This window comes from Hyperoodon ampullatus (genome assembly GCF_949752795.1).
Source record: "Hyperoodon ampullatus genome assembly, chromosome: 3".
NCBI lineage: Eukaryota > Metazoa > Chordata > Mammalia > Artiodactyla > Ziphiidae > Hyperoodon > Hyperoodon ampullatus.
Window position 1 is genome coordinate 154830444 of NC_136916.1, and position 22925 is coordinate 154853368.

Genomic DNA, 22925 nt, shown 5'->3' on the forward strand with positions numbered 1-22925 from the left:
CAGCTGAAAGCCAAAATAGTACAAAAAGGCCCCCCCCAGGTAAGAAGGAATTCCTCCTGCCTGACTGTTAAGGTGGGACATTTTTTCTTTCTCCTCCTGCCTTCATACTTGAACTGAAGCGTCAGCTCCTCCTGGATCTTGAGACTGATGGTATCTGGACTAGATCATTTGGGTCTCCAGTTTGCCTGCTGTAGATCTTGAATCTTGTCAGTCTCTATAACTGCATGAGCTGATTCCTTATAACATCTTTCTCTCCCTCTTTCCCTCTACCTCCCTGTAAAAATACTCCACAAGGGAAGTCCAGCAAATGCTTTATGATGATGATTTTAGCACTGATGCCTTAGAAAGTGTAGAACCCTCTCCAAGAGACAGCAATCTATTCATTTGACCAAGTTATTCCAGGTCCAATGGGACTTAGATGATACTTAACAGAAAATTTTCTTGAATAATGGCCATACTTTTACTTAGAAGTTAAGAACAATTTCTAACGGCTGTTAGAGCCACTTACCTTCTACTCTCTTTTCTACTTCTCTCTGCAGATGGCCACAATCCCCGGTACTATCATTTGAAGTATAAGCATAGAATTGGAAAGAATACTAACCCACATAATTACTGTACTTCACTTAAATGGTTTTGGTTATAAAGAAGAGATAAGAACCACTCCCCACATCAAATATAAAAATGACCAAGTACTTCTTTTATCCTTTATCAACTGCAAAAACAAACAGCTCTCTAGGACCCTGGAACACAGCACCCTGTCACTGACGGGGTGTTGTTCAGGAAAAACTGAATGGGAGACATTACTCAAAATCACATATAGCAGCAAATATCTTAGAATAAAAAGTCTTGTAGCCATGCTCTCTATACATCCCCACAAGAGCAGGCAGGCTTCCTAAATAATTAAAAACTGAACAAGTAGGAGGCATAGCGGAAGTCCCTCCAGCCACAGTGTTGTGTTGTGGGGAAGAGACAGATTTGTAAATCCTAGAGCAAGGTTCTGCCTACCCGAGGCCACTGCTGGGTGGAGACCCTGGGGGAAGCCACTGTCACCATGTCTGACCAGGAGGCAAAACCTTCAACTGAGGACTTGGGGGATAAGAAGGAAGGAGAGAACACTAAACTCAAAGTCATCAGACAGGATAACAGTGAGATTCACTTCAAGGTGAAAATGATGACGCATCACAAGAAACTCAAAGAACCATACTGTCAAAGACAGGGAGTTCCCATGAATTCACTCAGGTTTCTCTTTAAAGGTCAGAGGATTGCTGATAATCACACTCCAAAAGAACTGGGAATAGAGGAAGAAGATGTGATTGAAGTTTATCAGAAACAAATGGGGGCATTCAATGGTTTAGATATTTTTCTTTTTTATTCTTCTCCCTTAATCCTTTTTTATTTTTAAAAATAGTTCTTTTGTAATGTAGCGTTCAAAACAGAATTGAAAACTGGCACCCCATCTCTTTAAAACATCTGGTAATTTGAATTCTAGTGCCCATTATTCATTATTGTTTGTTTTCACTGTGCTGATTTCTGGTGCTCAAACCTCAGCCCCCTTCATATTGCCCTCTCTTTTTAAAAAATTACATGTGTGGGGCTTCTCTGGTGGCGCAGTGGTTAAGAGTCCGCCTGCCAATGCAGGGGACACGGGTTCGTGCCCCGGTCCGGGAGGATCCCACGTGCCGCGGAGCGGCTGGGCCCGTGAGCCATGGCTGCTGAGCCTGCGCGTCCGGAGCCTGTGCTCCGCAATGGAAGAGGCCACAACAGTGAGAGGCCCACGTACCGCAAAAAAAAAAAAAAAAAAAAAAAAATTACATGTGTGCACAGAGAGGCCGCCTTTTCCAGGACTGTGCATTTGCACACTTGTGATAAACAACAGCGACTAATGCGAGTGTTCATAATGACTTTCCAATTGGTCCCGAAGTTCTAGCATGTGATTGCTTCACTCCTGGACTGTGACTTTCAGTGGGAGATGGAAGTTTTTCAGAGAACTGAACTGTGGGAAAATGCCCTTTCCTTAACTTAAAGCTAGTTTTAAAATCTGAGGGTCTGGACCAAAAGAACAGGAATATCAGGTTGGAGTCAAGATGACAGAGGTGGTGAGAATGATGACTAACTTCTGCAAGTAGTAGCAAATATTTGGTACTTGTTAAAATTTTGATAATTTTTCCTTATTTTATGAATCTTACAAATGTATAGATACTGAAGTTGATTTTCATGCCAACAGAAATATATTGATAATTAACAAGGTTAAACCATGAAGGAACTTCTACTTCATGATATATATATTTTTCACATTTAGATGATACCGTAGTTTGTGAGCTGGGCAGAAGAGGGATTAATCCTTAACTAGGTCCTAAAGTTTTCTTCGTTAAAGAATCAGTCTCTTCTTCATTCGTCTTTCTAAATCATCAATGGTCACTCTCTTTGAACAGCTCTAAAGTGAGGGGGCAAAGCAGCAGACAACGCTCTCAACTCTCATCACAGCACTTTCTAGATCAATAAATTATGTACTTGTCACAAGTATCCAGTCAGGATGCATCATGAAGAGCAGCAACTCATGGCCTCCTGAAAAGGAGCAAGAGAGACAAAAGAATGCCAGCAAACACACAAATCAACTGACCTTTATGGTCATCCTTAGTTCTTTAACTTCTACATGAACGCCTGCAGAGATGTAGATGAAAATTAACATCATTATATCTAAAAATATCTTAAAATACCGAAAGGGACTAGAGAAGGAAGTAGTGGTGGAAGAGAAAATAGAGCATAGGATGTAAAGAAAAACATCAGTGAAGCTATTTTTAAAAGCACACTAAGCTTGAACTTGAATTTGTCTATTCATGTTTTTCACATGACCTCAGACAAAGAAGAATAAAGTATCCTATTTAAAAATGTTACCTTGGGACTTCCCTGGCGGCGCAGTGGTTAAGAATCCACCTGCCGGGGCTTCCCTGGTGGCGCAGTGGTTGAGAGTCCGCCTGCCGATGCAGGGGACACGGGTTCGTGCCCCGGTCCAGGAAGATCCCACATGCCGCAGAGCGGCTGGGCCCGTGAGCCATGGCCGCTGAGCCTGTGCGTCCGGAGCCTGTGCTCCGCAATGGGAGAGGTCACAACAGTGAGAGGCCTGCGTACCGCAAAAAAAAAAAAGAATCCACCTGCCAATGCAAGGGATACGGGTTTGAGCCCTGGTCCGGGAAGATCCCACATGCCGCAGAGCAACTAAGCCCGTGCGTCACAACTACTGAACCTGCGCTCTAGAGCCTGCAAGCCACAACTACTGAGCCCACGTGCCACAACTACTGAAGCCCGCACACCTGGAGCCCATGCTCCGCAACAAGAGAAGCCACCACAATGAGAAGCCCGCCCACTGCAACAAAGAGTAGCCCCCGCTAGCCACAACTAGAAAAAGCCCGTGAGCAGTAACGAAGACCCAATGCAGCCAAAAATAAAAATAAATAAATTTATTAAATAAATAAAATAAAAATTAAAATGTTACCTAAAACAAAAGTAAAATAAATATTAGCTAAAAGGCAGGGCAGACTGACTTTAGTAACACTTAAGTCCCAATTAAATGGCACTAGAAAATCCCGTTAGGCTCTTAAGAGTTCCAGGGAACAGGAAAATAAATGTACCTTTCCGCTCCAGTGAACAGTCTTGTAAAAGGGATATTTATAAGGGACTTTCAGGAAGCAAGAGTTCAGTAGCTTTGGAACATGGAAGCAAAATGAGTGAGAACTAGGTTTACCATCTTCTAGACGCAGCCCCTGTTTTGCTAGACTGTCAACAAATACCAAAGTGCTCAGCTTGGGCAATTGTTAAGTTAATGAACATCAAAGGAGACAGCCCGCCCCTCCCTACCCTAGGGATACTGTTCTAAAGCAGCCCTTTGGTTCTTTATGTCCCTACAAGAATGCATACAAGTATTTGAATCTACTCTCCCGTATTACTACCGCTATTTCCCTCCTCAGCAACTAGAGCAGCGCGTTAACACCAAGCACTGCACAGTGAATGCCTGTCACAAGCACTTGTTTATCACCCTCTCCCTAGTAGTAGTTTAATCCTTTAATTAGTTTTAGTGCCCAAAACTAGGATTTCCTGAGGACTGCCACAAGATGTGCAACAAGCAGCAGGGGCCAAGGCTTTAAGTTGTTGATTCAGTATAATCAAGAATTTTTTAAAATGGTTGCTAACGCAGAGCCAGAAACAGGGCCCTAAATAAAAGGAAGAAAAGAGGCCAAGTGCCTCTGAAAAATTAAGGAACTGAGTTTTAAAGGGTGCCAGCTCACAATTAGGGCAGAAAGGCTTAATTTGTCCAAAGACTGTCCTACTGTCCTCCTTTGGTACTGGAACATATCACAAGCTACTTTTAGACAGAAATGAAGGGATGAGGAAATATGTGTACTGTGGTCAAGCACCCATGGACAGATGAAGAGGGTTAGCAAATACAGCAATCACTGGTGAAGGCAAGGCTTGGAATTAAACTAGTTTCAGAGGTAGAAGGCAAGGCAGAAAGTAAGAATTTCACAAAACTGATTAGTATTGAACATTTAAAAAAAAGAGTATATAGTGAGCAAGGCCTTTTGTAGGTTACGTACAAAATTTGAGAATCTGAATTAATAGGCTATAAAAAATACAAGTAGAATTAAAAAAAAAAGTAAAACAAAATAATTCCAACCATCCTTAAGAGGCCGGAACATAGGGCTCTGAATCCTTAGTTGTCTCTTTTCCCTCCCCTAATTTGTTCTAACTTCACCTATGCCACTGATTCATTCAGCAAGGATCATCAGCTCTTTAGAAGGAAGCATCAATGCATTTAGATTTCCAAAAACAATGAAAATTGGCAACTTAACATCACCACCAAACTCCTGTTCCACAAGCCAATATTTCCCTTATTTTTCTTTTAAAAGAAACAGATCAAATATCTTGTCTTCCAATTTCCTTTCTTTTCCCCAATTACCTACCACCAATCAGTAGAGTTGCTTTTGGTTCTCATTGATGTAAACGAGCTCAAGAAAAAAAAAGAGAGAGAATCCTCCAATCTCTTAAAAGTTAGTTTGCATTATTAATTGAAATTTTCTTTAAAATGCATAGTCTAAGGCCTTGTCCAGCAAGACTCATGGTCTGGTGAAACACACTCGAATCCTCATTTTTAACAAGCTCTGTAACTGTGGTGGCTCAACCCTGGCTGCACATTAGAATCATCTGGGGTGCTTTTAAATAACATCCTGCAGGAGCCTCACCCCCACATAGTCATGGGTCTGCAAAGGGGCGTGACACTGGCATTATTACTAATTTTTAAGCTTTCCTGTGTGTGACCAAGGTTAGGAACCACCATACTAAAAGTAACTTTGACGCAGGTGATCCATGGACAAAGTTTGAGAACGGGGGCTTAAAAGAGTACACCTTAATGAGATCCTTCTGAAACTCATTCCACTGTCAACGCAGATAGCAGGCAGATACAAGTATTTAGATAATTTATTTTTTCTAAACCACAGGTGACAATTAAAAAAAAATCAATTGCTCTTCAAAAGCTCTCAAATCTTAAGGAAAGCCTTAAGGAGGGTATCTGTTCTTAACTGAGAAGAGTCCATCTATCTTGTCACTTATTTATACATATTAAGTATTCCTGTGGCAATAAACTGCAATAAAGTTGATGAAAATCTAGGATCAAGATAGAGCCCTCAAAAATAATTCTGGGGGAGGGACTTCCCTGGCGGTCCAGAGGTTAAGACTCTGTGCTTCCACCGCAGGGGTCACAGGTTTGATCCCTGGTCAGGGAACTAAGACCCCACATGCTGCACAGTGCAGCCAAAATTAAAGAAAAGAAAAGAAAAATAAAAAAATAATTTGGGGGGAAAAAAGCAATTCCAACTGTGTTAATATCAAGAAAGGGACTTCCCTGGTGGCACAATGGTTAAGACTCTGTGCTCCCAATGCCTGGAGCCCGGGTTCGATCCCTGGTCAGGGAACTAGATCCCACATGCAGGACACAATGAAGAGTTCGCATGCTGCAACTAAGGAGCCCGCCTGCTGCAACTAAGACCTGGCACAACCAAATAAATAAATAAAATAAATACTAAAAAAGAAAAGATTGATAAAGTTATTCCTCTTCAACAAACAAAACAGAGACTGGGCTATAAAGTTGACAAATTATAAGTGATGAGAAGAAATGGTCATTCATCTTAGCCAAGCAGTAACTGAACAAATCAAATCATGGAAAAAAATCTTTAAAATTAATTTTATTATGAAATAAAACTAAGGTAGTTCACCCACTTCAATCTTAAAAAAAAAATAATGTGATTCACAGTAGTTTAATTAAGAGTTTAGTTCCCTTATATCATCTTACCATATCTTCTCCAATATGAGGGACATCGACTTCGGGGCTCCTTTCCTGTCCAAGGGGAACATCCTCAAACTCCTTATTTATGTTGTGCATTAATAACAACATTCTACTAAATGAACAAGTCTACATTTGTTCAAAGGTTAGCTTCCAGCCTGCTGCCTGTGCGCATCTTAACAGCCAGCTTAAAACAAACTCTGAAACAAGACGCAAAAGGAGAGACCACTCTTGTGGCAAGAAATTTTTATTAGCACTTGGATTTGGAAGAAAGAAATGGGAGTGGAAGAAGTAATAGGACAGACCGTGCTACAAAAGCTCTTGAGTATTCAGGATAGATTTCTGAAGCAGAGAGGGAAGTTAAAGGGGTTACTGATCCATGGAGAGGAAAGAGGCAGGCTTTCATTTGTAGGGGCGATTACTCACAACTAAATTTAGCTGTTTTTTTGAAAATTCGCAGACAAGAAATCAGAAAATTAAAAATAGATTATGAAGTGGATGGAGTTCAGGAAAGCCACATTCTACTGGAAGACAAAATATTGAGAAAACTTATCTTGTGTGAGCTCAATTTTCTCTACCTGTAAAGTGGTTATACTGCTTGCTGATTTCAGAAGGTTTTAGCCATTCGTTAAAAAGCCCTTTTTGCTAGATAATAAAGAGGCTACTTTACAGAAAGAAAATCTTTTCCTTTGATTGCTGGTAATTTACTAAAGTGATATATATTCCATAGGAAAAATCCATTTAGATAGAAAAATTAGTAAGAAACATAAAAACAATAAGATCTGAATTTGCTTCAAATAATTAGCTGGATTTAAGGAAGTTTAAGGGGGTTTTTTGGGGGTGGGGGTGAGGGAGGAGGAGAAGGAAGGAGGGAAACCAAGAAAAGGGGAAGCTGAACAAAAGAAGAATTTATTTGTGGCTCTGAAACCAGTCCTTTCTGGAATCTTATCCCTACCACTAGACTAAAAGCATTTTCAAAGGCAAGGATCATGTATTATTGTTCAACTTGGTACCCCTCAACAGCATATCCACCACAGGATACAGAGCAAGTGCTTGAGAAATGTTTGATAAATGAAGAATTAAATATTTCTCAACAGTGTTCTAGGCAGTAAGTTACAAGAAAGGAGGGATCTAATCTACTCTCCAGCATTAGATATACTGCTAAACTGTACTGTGGCTAAGAATTAAACTGTGTTCTCTAGAAAACTTGATTTTTACTTAGATGAATCTCTAATAGTGAAATAAACAAATTACATAAAAGCAGATACATAATAATAAAGAAAAAAGTGGAACCCAAATATTCCTAGGCTCACAAAGCATAGGGATTGGAAAAGAAGGGTACCTAGGTTCAACCAAATGAAAAGCCCGCCTGCCAAAGGTAACAAGCGGATGTCAGCACTCCCTCTCCAAAGCTGGAAATCCTCTTTATGACCACTCCCACCGCCACCCTGTCTCAAGACTGCTTTCTTTAACAGTTCTGCCCCCTCAGCATGGGGATCCTGGAATGCTTTAAGAAAAAAGCTTTAAAAAAAAGGATGGGCAGAGAATCTGAATAGAAATTTTTTAAAAAAGCTTCTCAGTTCTAATTAGCTTTTGACAGTTCCTGGGACTCTCAAGGTGATCATTTAACACCTCATTAACAAGTCTATTATAGGAATGAATTCAAATGAGCCAAACTGAAGTTTAATTAAACCTCGATCTGCCCAAGGTATTCTTTTTCTTCCTCCTATGCCAACAGCCACCAGAATGAGCTCTCAGTTCCCTTCAATACTAAGAAGTACAAAAAGTGCAGTTTTCTGCAAAGAAAGTTATTTCTGTCATCATATTAAAATTTATCTAGTAAAATATACATATCTAGTTTGTTTGTTCCACAATTTGGCCATTCTGGCTTAACATTCAAGTAAACAAGCAATGTACTTTAAGAACCCATCCATTTTCTAATATTTCTTGATCATGTGTGTGTTCATTCATTCACCAAATTTATCAAAAGGCTACTAGATTTCAGACACTAAGCTAGGTGCTGTGCTTGTTATTAACTACACCTTTGGACAGAAATAAAATACATCAAAACACAACTCTGGAAAATGGAAAAGTGCAATTTTAGTTCCTTTGGTCAGACATTTTGCCTTGATTCATAAATAGATCTTACAGCTAAATTTCTATTATTGGATGTGGATTAGTGACGTGTGCAGTAAAATCTAGAATTTCAAATGTCTTGTGTAATTTGTCAGAATTTCCTAGGTCTCCTTTTTTTTCTACTCACCAGCCTGTTCTAACTCAGTATGTCTACTCAAGGTACAAACACAATTCCTAACCACTGTTATCTTAGGTAAGACAGCTCTTAGGTGGTTCCTAGGCAAGACGGTTCTCAGTATCTACCCATCACTCTAGTCACATGGCCCTCTCTTCTTTTAGAAAACGATAGGAATTGGAGGAGAAATGTGGAAAAGACTGGGAGAAAGAAGAAAAGAGTGCTTACAAAGTAGGGTAGGGAAAGGATCTCAACTGCCCCTGTATGCTGCAGCTTTTCTGAAGGCTCTACACTCTGATCACCAAAGAATAACAAGTCTTCCCACAAAAAAGATGAAAACATTTATCAATAATCAACCACAGACTATTTGTGTGTATGTTTAAGGCTTACTTTCAAACTTATCTTAGGCAGGATTTACTTTCATGTAAGTTATTAATGTACTCTGGAGTCTAAAACAAAAAAAGTTTTAAATATAAAAGTAACATATTCAATCTAGTAAAATAAAATTCTAATAGTACAGAAAATTATTTTTTTAAAAAAATAGAAGTTTCCCTCCTCCACCCAGCCACCTCCATTCCCACTCCCAGCAAGAAGTTCCAGGCTCTGTTTCTGGCTCTCTTCGTGGCTAGTGCCAAAATGCTGAATAATAAACTTACACCTCTGCTGCCTCTTCCGTCAACCCTGGATGGTGCTTAGATAAGGCATCTGTACTCCTACTTTCCATGTTTCCTCCACTAATCACCACCACTTTTTGTAATATTACTATTTTAAAATTCTTCTAGTGGCTAGTTATCTTTATAACTTTAAAGACTATTTCTTTCTTTTTTCTTTTTTTTGGCTGCGCTGTGTGGCTTACAGAATCTTAGTTCCCCGACCAGGGACTGAACCCAGGTCACAGAAGTGAAAGCACTGAGTCCTAACCACTGGACTGCCAGGGAGTGCCCTAAAGACTATTTTGTAATTTCAAAATGTGTTGTTTATAAACTTAAGACAGTATCTAGTGACTCTGAAGAGAAAAAATAAAGTATGAATACTAATAAGGTACACAGGACTCAAACTTAATTCATTCAGGACAAAACCAAAAATTATTAGACATGCTGAATGTGGCAATAATAAATTTCATATACTCATTGGAATTATGCTATTATTAGCCAATTAGCGACATGTTAAAGAGAAAATAATCAAAATTCAGTAACATAAAATACTTAAGATATACAGTCAAAATTACAATAAAGGGGGGGCAATAGAGGGGTGAGGGGTGGGAGGCACAAACTATTGGGTGTAAGATAGGCTCAAGAATGTAGGGTACAACACAGGCAATACAGCCAACATTTAGTAATAACTGTAAATGGAAAGTAACCTTTAAAAATTGTTTAAAAAATTAAAGATCTTTTAAATTAAAAAGAATCTTATTTACATTTAAAAAATTGCAATGAAAAGGCTTAGAGATTTCATTATATATTTAGTATTTTAGGACTGGGACAACAATTGTAACATCTATCATGTAAGTCTATTGATTGACTTACACACTTTGAAGAAAACATTGTGTTCAAACATTAAGCACTGGCTCTGTGAGACAAAATTATAAATGTGAGATATAAAGTTGTGAAACATGGCTTTTGGAAGGAAAAAATGAATCAGCACAAAGGTGTCATAAAAGACAGCATTTCGGTTTGTTGTGAAGAATGAACAGATTTTTGGTGACAGGAGGATGAGCATTCTGTCAGAGGCACCAAATTGGTTTAAATGAGGGTACAGGAAAAGATGGTTAAGCTAAAATCAAACTATAGAGGATCTCAAACATCATGTAAAGAATTGAACTTTATTCTGTAGGCAACTAGGAGTTACTAAAGACTGTTATTCTATATTTCGGCATCTTTAGGCAGACAACAACAGAAGCTGTATGTTAGGAAGATTAATAAGTGGTAGAGGAAAGACTTGGAGCAAGGAAAAGGCAGTTATGAGTGGTGCAGCTGTTTAAGGAACAGGGAGTCAGGGCCTGAAATAGTCACATGGCAGTGGGAATAAGCAGAAGTGACAGGCAGAATCAACAGATTTTGACTTAGACATGGGGAAACATGGCTACAATTTCAGGCCTACATAACCTGAAGACAGTTATATATTTAGTTGAGAAGATGAAGAGAGGATACAGTGAGAAAAAGCAGCATAACTTCTGTGCTGTTCCTGTTAAACATACGTAGGCTGAATCTTAATCACGAGGAAACACTAGATAAACCCAAATTGAGGGATATTCTGTATAATAACTGGCCTGTAATTCTTAAAAGTGTCAACATCATGGAAGTCAAAGAAAGACCGAGGAACTGTGACTGAAGAAGAGTAAAGAGACGTGACAACTAAGTACAAAAGGTGACTCTAAACCACATCCACAGCCTCAGGATGCTGGTCTGAGGAAGAGACAGTAATAATGTATCATTATCAGTTACTGAAATAATTAATAACATGTTCATGTTAGTTAATTAAGTAACATATTAGTGTAAATTTCTTGCTGTGGTCGGTTGTACTATGGTTCTGTAGGAAAATGCCTTTGTAGGAAGTACACACTAAAGCATTTGGGATGATGGGGCTTCAGATCAGCAACTAACTCTCAACTGGTTCAGAAGAAAAGTTTTTTGGGGGCTGTACTTCCAACTTTTATGTAAGCTTGTGATTGTTTTACAGATAAGAAAAAGATTATTTAAAAACATTATGATGAGGGGACTTGCCTGGTGGTCCAGTGGTAAAGAATCCACCTTCCAATGCAGGGGATGTGGGTTCGATCCCTGGTTGGGGAACTAAGATCCCACATGCCTCGGGGCAACTATGCCCGCATGCCACAACTAGGGAGTGTGCTCGGCACAAACTACAGAGCCCATGTGCTCTGGAGCTCACGTGCCACAACTAGAGAGAAGCCCATGTGCCGCAACGAAGAGCCCACAAGCTGCAGTGAAAGATCCTGCATGCCACAACTAAGACCCGACACAGCCAAAAATATAAATAAATAAGTAAATAAAATAAATATTAAAAAAAATTATGATGAGAAACATCAACTCTGCCATATGACTACAGGTCTACTTCACAGAATTTAGGGACAAACATTTTAAATTATTGTGACTTTTTTTTCATAATTTTTAGTTCTCTTCCCCAGCCCCCAGTTCCTTAAAGCCAATAGGGAAAAGCAAGAACACCAAGGAAGATTAGAATGCTCCTGTTTTTCCCTACAATGTCCCTTTGTTTCCAGAAGTTGCAGGAAGTTTCAAAAAATGAAATAATATATACATTTAAAAATAAAAGACATAGGAAAGATGATCGTTGTACAGCAACAAGAGATGTGCACTACATATCCACAAGGGTCCATATTGGGCCAAGAAAGAAGAAAAGAAATACTTTTGCAGACATAATATATGAGCTCCTTAAGTTCCTAAATCAGTCTCAAAAATGAAATTGTGCCTCAAATTTATGATCATATATAAAATGCTAACAGCTCCAATAACAGAGTAGCTTAGAGAAGATATATAAATTCATGATCTTAAAACACACACACACACACACACACACACATCTTTCAAACACCGTATGTTCAGAAAAGTGAATCTGAATCTCAAAGGGGTATGGGTGTGGTAATGAGATTAGAACCCATAGATGGTAGTGAAACTGGCCCAGGGAAAAAAGCAAACCAAAAAATACTGTGCTGTTCAAGATGGCGGACTAGAAGGATGTGCTCACTCCCTCTTGCGAGAGCACAGGAATCACAACTAACTGCTGAACAATCGCTGACAGGAAGACACTAGAACTCAACAAAAAAGATACCCCACATCCAAAGACAAAGGAGAAGCCACAATGAGACAGAAGGAGGGACATAATCATAATAAAATCAAATCCTATAACTGCTGGGTTGGTAACTCACAAACTGGAAAACACTTATACCACAGAAGTCCACCCACTGGAGTGAAGGTTCTGAGCTCCACATCAGGCTTCCCAACCTGGGGTCCGGCAACAGGAGGAGGAATTCCTAGAGAATCAGATTCTGAAGGCTAGAGGGATCTGACTGCAGCACATCAACAGGACTGGGGGAAACAGAGACTCCACTCTTGGAGGGCACACACCAAGTAGTGTGTGCATCAGGACCCAGGGGAAGGAGCAGTGACCCCATAGACTGGACCAGACCTACCTGCTACTGTTGGAGTGTCTCCTGCAGAGGCGGGGGGTGGCTGTGGCTCACCACGGGGACAAGGGCACTGGCAGCAGAAGTTTTGGGAAGTACTCCTTGGCGTGAGCCCTCCTAGAGTCTGCCATCAGCCCCACCAAAGAGCCGGGTAGGCTCCAGTGCTGGGTCGCCTCAAGCCAAACAACCAACAGGGAGGGAACGCAGAGCCACCCGTCAACAGACAAGCGGATTAAAGTTTTACTGAGCTCTGCCCACCAGAGCAACACCCAGCTCTACCCACCACCAGTCCCTCCCATCAGGAAACTTGCACAAGCCTCTTAGATAGCCTCATCCACCAGAGGGCAGACAGTAGAAGCAAGTAGAACTAAATTCTGCAGCCCATGGAACCAAAACCACATTCACAGAAAGACAGACAAAATGAAAAGGCAGAGGACTGTGTACCAGATGAAGGAACAAGATAAAACCCCAGAAAAACAACTAAATGAAGTGGAGATAGGCAACCTTCCAGAAAAAGAATTCAGAATAATGATAGTGAAGATGATCCAGGACCTCGGAAAAAGAATGGAGGCAAAGATCGAGAAGATGCAAGAAATGTTTAACAAAGACCTAGAAGAATTAAAGAACAAATACATAGAAGAATTAAAGGACAAACGAAGAGAGATGAACAATACAATAACTGAAATGAAAATTACACTAGAAGGAATCAATAGCAGAATAACTGAGGCAGAAGAACAGATAAGTGACCTGGAAGACAGAATGGTGGAATTCACTGCCATGGAACAGAATAAAGAAAAAAGAATGAGGGCTTCCCTGGTGGCGCAGTGGTTGAGAGTCCGCCTGCCAATGCAGGGGACACGGGTTCGTGCCCCGGTCCAGGAAGATCCCACATGCCACAGAGCGGCTGGGCCAGTGAGCCGTGGCTGCTGAGCCTGTGCGTCCGGAGCCTGTGCTCCGCAACGGGAGAGGCTGCAACAGTGAGAGGCCCACGTACCACAAAAAAAAAAAAAAAGGATGTCATAAAAATAAGCATTGCTTTAACCCACTCAAATCTAAAAGAAATCAGGCCAAATTTAAATAGGATCAGGTAGCAGGCTTTATGAGAAATGGTTAGATTTTTATTATCCTCTATTCTGGGAGAGAAACAACATAACCAGCAGAAGTCTGTCACACTAATTAAAAGTTTTAGGGACTAACTTTAAAATATATTATTTAAAGGCTGGTAGTGGCAAGTTTTTAAAATGGTCACAAATTCTTTGACCTGCCTCCCATTTGCGGTGGAGTCTGATTCCCTATGCCCTGCAATCTGGGCTGGCCTTGGTGACTTGCTTGTTAACAACAGATCACAGAAGGTCATGGGGTTTCAGCAGGTTCTTTGGGAATGCTTGCTCTCTGCAGGGTCCTATCTGGATACCTGGTCACCATGCTGTGAGGAGCCCACGCCACATGGAAAGGACACATGAAGGTGCTCTGGTCAACAGCCTCAGCTGAGCCCAGCCTTCAAGTCACTCCAGCCCAGGTGATGTGTAAGTGAAGAAGCCTCCAAGATGATCCCAGCCCCCAGCCATCAGAGTCTTCCCCAGCTGCCTGGGTCTTCCAAGTTCAAGCCCCAGACATTGTGGAGCAAAGACAAGCTATCCCTGCTGTGCCCTGACCGAATTCCTGACCTGCAGAATCTGTGAGCATAATAAGATGGCTGTTGTTTCACACCACTAAGCTTAGGGGGTGGTTAGAGAGGCAATAGATAAACTGGAAAATGAGTGCTAACCCAAAGTCTATATCTAATTACCATATTTCATTTTCTGTCTGCCAGTAGAGCCTGGATTTCATTATTTAGCACAGATAAGTCATTTATCCAGAGGTCATGCATCACATGGATCCATGCTCTAGGACAGGGCAAAGAAATTACCTAAGGTAACTTTGAGAGCTGTTACCATTCGTTTTTCAGTCACCTAAATCTGTGTGCTGAATCAACAAGGCTGATGCACCTATGTCAAATAACTAGTTAAGTACTAGCTATGTACATATATATACATATCTGAGCATAGATACACATACATTTACATATATGAGCATATATGTATACTCAGGTCAAAGCATACTATTTCTAGTAATACCTTATATGAGAGAGAGAAGATAACATTGTAGGTTTGTTAGCAGGGAGCTTCTCACAAGGCTCCATGTGGTGTTCACGACATTAATGAATTATATTCTTCCCCAAGGAATCAATTTATGAAACTGAAAATGATCAACACTTCCAAGACACAGCAAGGATGCATGTACCACAGATCAGAAAAAATATTAAGGGAGAATTCTGATGTAAGAAAACAGGCTTAAATCAATGAAAATGAGACATACTACTTTTTTCTTGTTTTTCAATGCAAACCAGATCAATCTTACCACTAAATATTATACAGCTGAAGAGTAGCGCTCAAGGCTGATAACATGAAATATTTCACTAGAGCAAAAGTGATTTTAGAAGCATTAAAAAAGCAAAAAGCAAATGTATGTCTCATACTCACAATGGAGATTCTTCTCAAAGTGAAAAAACAAAACAAAAAAACCCAATTGCTCCCCCCTTATTATAACTTTTCTGTAGTCAACACTGCCCTCTAGTGATATAAAAGCCAAAGATCAGAAAGCGAACATCACTGTTGGTTCACTTGAGTATGTTTTAGTCAGAGAATCTAGTTTGGACTACAAATCCCACCAAAGACAGAATAAATAGATTCAGGATGACCTTTATTATATACTGTATGTTAAATGAGAAACTCTTTTAAAAGGCATTAAATCAAGGACACTAATTCATGGAAAGAGCAGCTTTTAAATACTATGGGAACAAAACATCGCTACACAGTGAATTACATCTTCCCATAAAATTATGCAATTCAAGAAAGACCCTGAAGACTTATAACCTAAGATATGAGAATATGTAGGATAGTGAGACTAAAGCCTCACCATCTGTAGACAAGAAAATTCAACAGGAAACGAGCCAGGCTAGTTCTCACGGTGTGTGTAAACACACTGAAAAGTGTCCCTAGAAACCAAGACCTCGCATACCTGCCAGCTCTGCCCATTGGTATACTTGACTCCTCCTTTTAGGAAAAAAGCTCAAGAAAAAGAGTACTTTTGGTTGCTAAATATTTACTGAGCCCAGGAAATTTTCCAAGAAAAGAAAGACTTACCAAGGGTGGTGCCATCCTGCCCCATGATGCACTTCATGGAAGTGATGATCTGCTCCACGACAGGGGGTGACAGTGATGTGGCATACACTGCACTATGAGAGTGCGTCCGCAGATAGTCGATCAGCTCCTGGGGAGTTCACAGAAGCAAGTCATTAGAGGCAGTGCGTGGATTCACTGGCAATGTCACTGCCTTCCTCCCAGGTGACAGAAGCCTCCTCCCTTCAATAGCACTGGAATAGGGACATCTATCTGAGACACGAGATCAACCAATACGGTCAAAGCACACTGTCAGCAACAACTGGGTCAGACACATGGCAACATCCTTAGGCTTTGTTTTGTTTTGTTTTTTTGGCTGTGCTGCGCAGCTGGTGGGATCTTAGTTCCCAGACCAGGGATTGAACCTGCGCCCTCAGCAGTGAAAGCGAGGAGTCCCGACCACGGGACCACCAGGGAATTCTCTGTTTCATTTTTTAAACATGCCACAACATGAAAGGAAGAAGAACTAGGTTTAAAGAAGACCTCTGAACTTAGAGAACATATCATTGAATGTTATAAACAGCTCTGCAATACTAAATTAAACAAGAAAGCATTTGGATTGCTGTTTAGATACAACTTACTTTTAAGTATTACAGAAAATACCATTTGCATCTTACCCCATGCCTGCAAAGCCCATCCTTACATTCCCGAATAAGTGACAGGTCTCTAATATCAATTTTAAAGACACTAAATGTCCTCTCCAGATAAACAGAGATTTATAAAATGATATAAATGTGGCAAAAGTTAAACAGAAATTCATTGGGTCTTTCATGAGGACACTAAAGCCATCTCACTGAATAAAAAAAAAAAACTTGTCCGTCAGTCACAAAAATTTCAAAACAATCAGTTGTATATCTCTATTCTCTGATACCTTTTAACTTCACTAAGTCTTTATATAAAATGTGCACACAAGGAAGCTTATGTTCCAGAACCAAAACAGGAGACACAAAATGCAGCCAGAAAACAGTGCAGATACTAAAAATTGTACAAAACCAAAAAAAAATAAATACACTGTACCTCAATGATCTCCCAGAGTATTATTTTTCTATCCTTTTGTTTAGTAACAAATCTTACCAAAAACCAATCAATTCTCAAAAGTGAGCCTGGTCCTTTTAAAAATTGAAGTAAATGTCTATTGAACTTGATTAAAACCACTGATAATGGGGTTTCTCTAAAAGACAATGAATTATTAAGAGAAAGGCCATGCTTTAAGACTCCCAGCATCAAATTTTAAAGAGGAATTTTAGAGAGGAATTTAAGGACATTTATTTAAGGACATTTAAGCACCTACCATGTACTATGTACAAATACTTGACATACATTTTTTTTTCCTAATACTGGAGAGTTTTTTAAAATAACAGTTTTATTGATATACAATTCACATACCATAGTATTCACTTTTTCAAACTGTATAATTCAGTGGCTTTCAGTATATTCACAGAGCTGTGCAACTTTCACACTATCTAATTTTAGAACATTTTCATTACCTCAAAAAGAAACCTCATACCCATTAGCAGTCACTTTCCACTTCCCCCATCTCCTGAGCCCCTGGCAACCACTAATCTATTTCTGTCTCTATGATTTGCCTATTCTAGATATAACATATAAAAAAAATACTTTAGCCTTTTGAGACTGACTTCTCTAATTTAACATAAGGCTTTCAAGGTTATTTCTACGTTATAGCATGGACATATATTATTTTTTAAACCCTAACTACAATCTTATAAGCCAGGCACATTTATCTCTGTTTTCCTGATAAGGAAATCGAAAGGTTAAATACTTTGCCCAAGGTCTCATGAAGTTTGGGAAATACTCAAACCTAGGGCTCTGTCTCCATGGTTGAACCATTTCCACCATGCTACATTGATTCTCAAATACCCCAAAGTTCATTATGTAATTTTTGAATTGGAAAATACAATGCCTTGTTAGTACACCAGAGCTAGCAAAGTCATCTTTTTTCTTCCTGTCTTGCTGCTCACCCAAGATGCATCTGAATCCAAGGGCAGGGGAAGAAACTGGTCTTCCATCCCTCACAGGTTCCCATGACATCCCCACTACGTTTGACATAGTGAGCACAACTCAAATCCAAGAGAAGACCATGGCAAACAGGCAGCACCACTGTGTGTTCTTTCATACAAGAGGGTATTCTGTACTCAGACCAGGATGTAGTTTAGAACGAATAAGAAAACAACAAACAATGAACAGAATCAGCTTATCAGAGTCACTCACCAGGCAGCTGAAGTGTGAAGTGTGCTGGCATTATACGCCTAAATCACAAACAAATTTAGGATCTCCACATCCAAGTTTGGGACTCTATCTGATAAATGTGAGTAACCAAATTGAAATCTAGTAGCCAGTACCTTTATGAACCTTAACTGCTTGATTCTCAGGGCCCATTTACCTTCTTGCCTCCGATGTATCCTCCAGAAGCACCGAAGCTCTTTGTGAATGTTCCCATCATAATGTCCACATCCTCAGGATCCAGGCCAAAGTAATCCACCACACCTCGTCCTGTAGGGCCCAGAGCCCCAATGCTGTGAGCTTCATCTAGATACAAGTATGCCTTGTATTTCTTCTTAAGGGCAATCACTTCAGGAAGGCGAACAATAGATCCCTCCATGCTGGCAAAACAAGGTAAAAAATACACACACTGAGACTTAACTCTTAAAAATTAGGAGTTGGACACTTTATTATTATTAATTTTTTAAGTTTACTGCCTTTTTAAATGGTCTGACAACTCTGCCTGTGTTTTTTTTTTTTTTTTTTTTTTTAGCAGTTTTAACAATTCTTTATTTCCTTGGGTTCATACTAACTCAGGTGAACTTCCAGACAACTTTAGAATAAAAAAATTTTCCCCATATATATTACACTTGTGGTCCATAATCTTCTCATTCAGTCTCAACAATACCATTGGAACCAAGTTGCAATCTATATTGTTAGTCTTCTACATAAAACATGTAACAGTTCTTAACTTACTTTTCCAGTATATTTTATAAGGCAGTTCTGTTATTAACTCACTACTCCCTTCCAGCACTTATTAAGTCTTTGTTCATTAATAGACTGCAATGGTTTTTTATCCCCCAAAGGAAAAAGAAAGGATTAATATTTATTGAACATCAACAAGGTGCCGAGTTCATTACACTAGTTTTCCATATTCAGATTTACAACAAGATTTGGGAACAAGAAAAAATAAGATTACCCTCTGAAGGCTAAACTACAAAGCAGCACATGGTGAAGGAAATTAGCCAGCCTTAAAAGAAGCACGCCTGTGGTTTTAAACTGGCAAAGATAGACAATGCCATGGCTAGGCAGATATCTAAAGGAAAGGAGACTGGATCTTTTAAAACAAACACCAGAATACAAGTGATCTTAATTCACCACAGAGGGATAGAGGTCACAGTAGATTCTTCTAAAGTTTGTAATTATAGGCAACATTAGACTTTGCATCACATTGCATGTGTAATTAAAATTACATGAAAAGAATAAAAAACATTAGGAGATGAGAGAATAAATGCAAGGGCTGCAAAGAGGTAAGCAAAATAAAATATTTCTTAAAATTAAATGGTGTGTAATTTGTTCTGACATATTAGGAAACATATTCCAATTCTTGCCCCTATATATATAAACCCCCTCTACAAACAGTGGAAAAATAAAGGAGCCAAATAGAAAGGAGATCTGGAGGTCATACAGCATGATAGAAAGAATAAAGAAGAGCCAGGTATTTTAACAAGTCAGAAACCCTGTCTCCTTAGTTTCCAGAGGGGCCTAGATTAGTGTTTCCTTCAGCTTAAAACTTCTGTGACTCCATGGGGCAAATCAGACATAAGAATAATAAAGCAGGATTACCTATATATTCCCTCCACAAGGATTAGAATTTTCTTCCAGGGCCTTCGTGTCCGAGGTTGACCATAAACAATGGCATCTTTCAACAACTTCTCTAGGCTTTGCATATCTATGGCACACAAAAAATAATTTCAGCACAAAGTATCTTCCTCATTGCTAACTTTATTCCTAAAGTGCAAATATACACTTCTTATTCAGGAAGTGTGTCTCAGATAGCAAAGGACATTAACATAATTAGAACTGGGCAGAAAAAGATAGGGCTAAATGGGTAAGCTACTGCTGGCTTGAATTAAAATCTCATCTAGAATGTAACAAGTGTTCCAAACCACAGAAACTCGACTAAATGAGTGTGGCACAGTTGATTCAGTTGGTTAGCATGCTTATGAAATGACCAGTGTTGCATGTGAAATACCTTGGCATTCAGTTAGCTTTTTTTTTTAATCTTTATTGGAGTATAATTGCTTTACAATGATGTGTTAGTTTCTGCTTTATAACAAAGTGAATCAGTTATACATATACATATGTTCCCATATCTCTTCCCTCTTGCGTCTCCCTCCCTCCCACCCTCCCTATTCCACCCCTCTAGGTGGTCACAAACCACCGAGCTGATCTCCCTGTGCTAGGCAGCTGCTTCCCACTAGCTATCTGTTTTACATTTGGTAGTGTATATATGTCCATGCCACTCTCTCGCTTTGTCACAGCTTACCCTTCCCCCTCCCCATATCCTCAAGTCCATTCTCTAGTAGGTCTGTGTCTTTATTCCTGTCTTACCCCTAGGTTCTTCATAACATCAGTTAGCTTTTTTTGTATTTATAGAATCAACTGTATCTTTAATCCTAGTGAGTCATTCAGAAGTAAATGCATAAAGAAGGCTGAGCAAGAAAGTGTGAATGAACTACTACAAATACATACACCTCCTAAGAAGCAAAATATGGGAGAAAAACTTCAAAGTGTACAGCCCATTTCCTTTCACCTAGGATATGTTCAATAAAAGCCTGCTAAATAGCTTTATCTTGGTAGTGGGTTGAATACACACCAGTCTGGGCAAGCATGAATCTATGTGTTAGCAAGCTTGGCCATCAGTTGAGATTGTTCCATGTCTGACTTGACCAGTTGCCTGTCCACAACCAAGTTCTTCTGGCTCTGCTGGTCATTAAGGTGGTTAACAGGCCCAGGAACACTTGGCTAGTACTACCATTAATAAGGAGCCTAATTTTCCTGTTAAAGACGAATGCTTTGAAGACCACTGCTACCACCGCTACAGACAGCATACTTAAAACATCTGCCCTGGGGCTTCCCTGGTGGCGCAGTGGTTGAGAATCTGCCTGCCAATGCAGGGGACACAGGTTCGAGCCCTGGTCTGGGAGGATCCCACATGCCGTGGAGCAACTAGGCCCGTGAGCCACAACTACTGAGCCTGTGCATCTGGAGCCTGTGCTCTGCAACAAGAGAGGCCGCGACAGTGAGAGGCCCGCGCACCGCGATGAAGAGTGGCCCCCACTTGCCACAACTAGAGAAAGCCCTCGCACAGAAATGAAGACCCAACACAGCAAAAAAAAAAAAAAATCTGCCCTGAAACAATGCCCCTACGAACACCCCGCCCAAAAATCTATGCAACATTAAGTCTAGGGTGTGGTTACCAGGGGTGGGAGGCATCCCATCATAAATCTGATTTTATATTCTTTACTGTTCATCACTGAAGGAAGGGGTTGCAAACTTACATGAATTTGCTCTCTTCATAAAAGAAGAGAGCAAATTGGTAGAAAAGAGAAATAAGATAATAAAAACACACACTACAAACGCAAAATGGCCAAAAGCTGTGACTGTGTTTACACCTTTGGTTATTCATAACAAAACAATCTATCTGCTATCTAACCTAGAGATAGGAGATGCTCCCACAAAGTAAAAAGTCTCATCTGAAGCCACTAGTCTTGCTGCAGAGGGCGACGTGTGGCAAACAGCAGGAGACAAGTAAAAATGGACTCATTGTTTCAGTTTCCTCTGTTTATATACAGAAGGGAAGGGAAAAATAAACACTGATTCAAAATTTTAGATGAAAGGAAAAGCTATGGAATGCTTGACCATATTATCTACTCAGGAAAAAAAAATTCAATACCTCTCTCATAGTATACTCTCTAAATCCCATGTAAGTTAAAGATTTAGATAAAAATGGGGAAGGCCATTACACAAAATCCAAACAAAAGTCTTAAGACAATAAATGTGACAACATAAACATTTTAATAAGTCTGCACAGCAAGACACTAAAAACAAAGTTAAAAATAAAAAATATTGCAACATAAAGGGCTCTTATAATCAGTAAAAAGAGAAACAGTTTGGGGCTTCCCTGGTAGCACAGTGGTTGGGAGTCCACCTGCTGATGCAGGGGACGCGGGTTCGTGCCCTGGTCCAGGAGGATCCCACATGCCGCGGAGCGGCTGGGCCCATGAGCCATGGCCGCTGAGCCTGCGTGTCCGGAGCCTGTGCTCCGCAACGGGAGAGGCCACAACAATGAGAGGCCCATGTACCGCAAAAAAAAAAAAAAAAAAAGTTGCTCAACACTTAATAATCAAAGCAATAAAAATTAATGTTATTGGACTTACTAGATTAGAAAAGATTTTAAATGATGCATAATGGCTTATGTTGGCCTGTGAGTAGAAATAGTCACTGTTTTTGAGTTGAGTTGTTGTGTAAAAATTTGTACCATATTTGGAGGCAATCTGGAAAAGCATAGCAAATTTATACCATTTTAACCATGCATTCTAAAGACTGCTGGGAATTTATCCTAAGGTACTAATCAGACCAGTGAGCAAAAATGTGAATGTTGGGGCTTCCCTGGTGGCGCAGTGGTTGAGAGTCCGCCTGCCGATGCAGGGGACACGGGTTCGTGCCCCGGTCCGGGAGGATCCCATATGCCGCAGAGCGGCTGGGCCCGTGAGCCATGGCCATGGAGCCTGCGTGTCCGGAGCCTGTGCTCCGCAACGGGAGAGGCCACAACAGTGAGAGGCCTGCGTACCGCAAAAAAAAAAAAAAAAAAAAAAAATGTGAATGTTAAGTAGTACTGTTTCTAGCAGAAAAATTCAGAAACAACCTGGATGTTCAAACTGAGGGATGGAC

General features: G+C 40.0%; 1 protein-coding gene across 1 annotated transcript in view; it reads right to left on the reverse strand.

Annotated features, from left to right (window-relative positions):
• The window catches only part of SPTLC2 (serine palmitoyltransferase long chain base subunit 2), a 113944-nt gene that overhangs the window by 46118 nt on the left and 44901 nt on the right, over nucleotides 1–22925 (reverse strand). Inside the window, exons 7-9 of the mRNA XM_079699265.1 lie at nucleotides 19815–19920; nucleotides 18370–18589; nucleotides 15933–16059 (exon numbers count right to left, since the gene is read on the reverse strand). Coding sequence (XP_079555391.1) covers nucleotides 15933–16059; nucleotides 18370–18589; nucleotides 19815–19920 — 453 coding nt within the window. The remainder of the gene's footprint in view (nucleotides 1–15932; nucleotides 16060–18369; nucleotides 18590–19814; nucleotides 19921–22925) is intronic.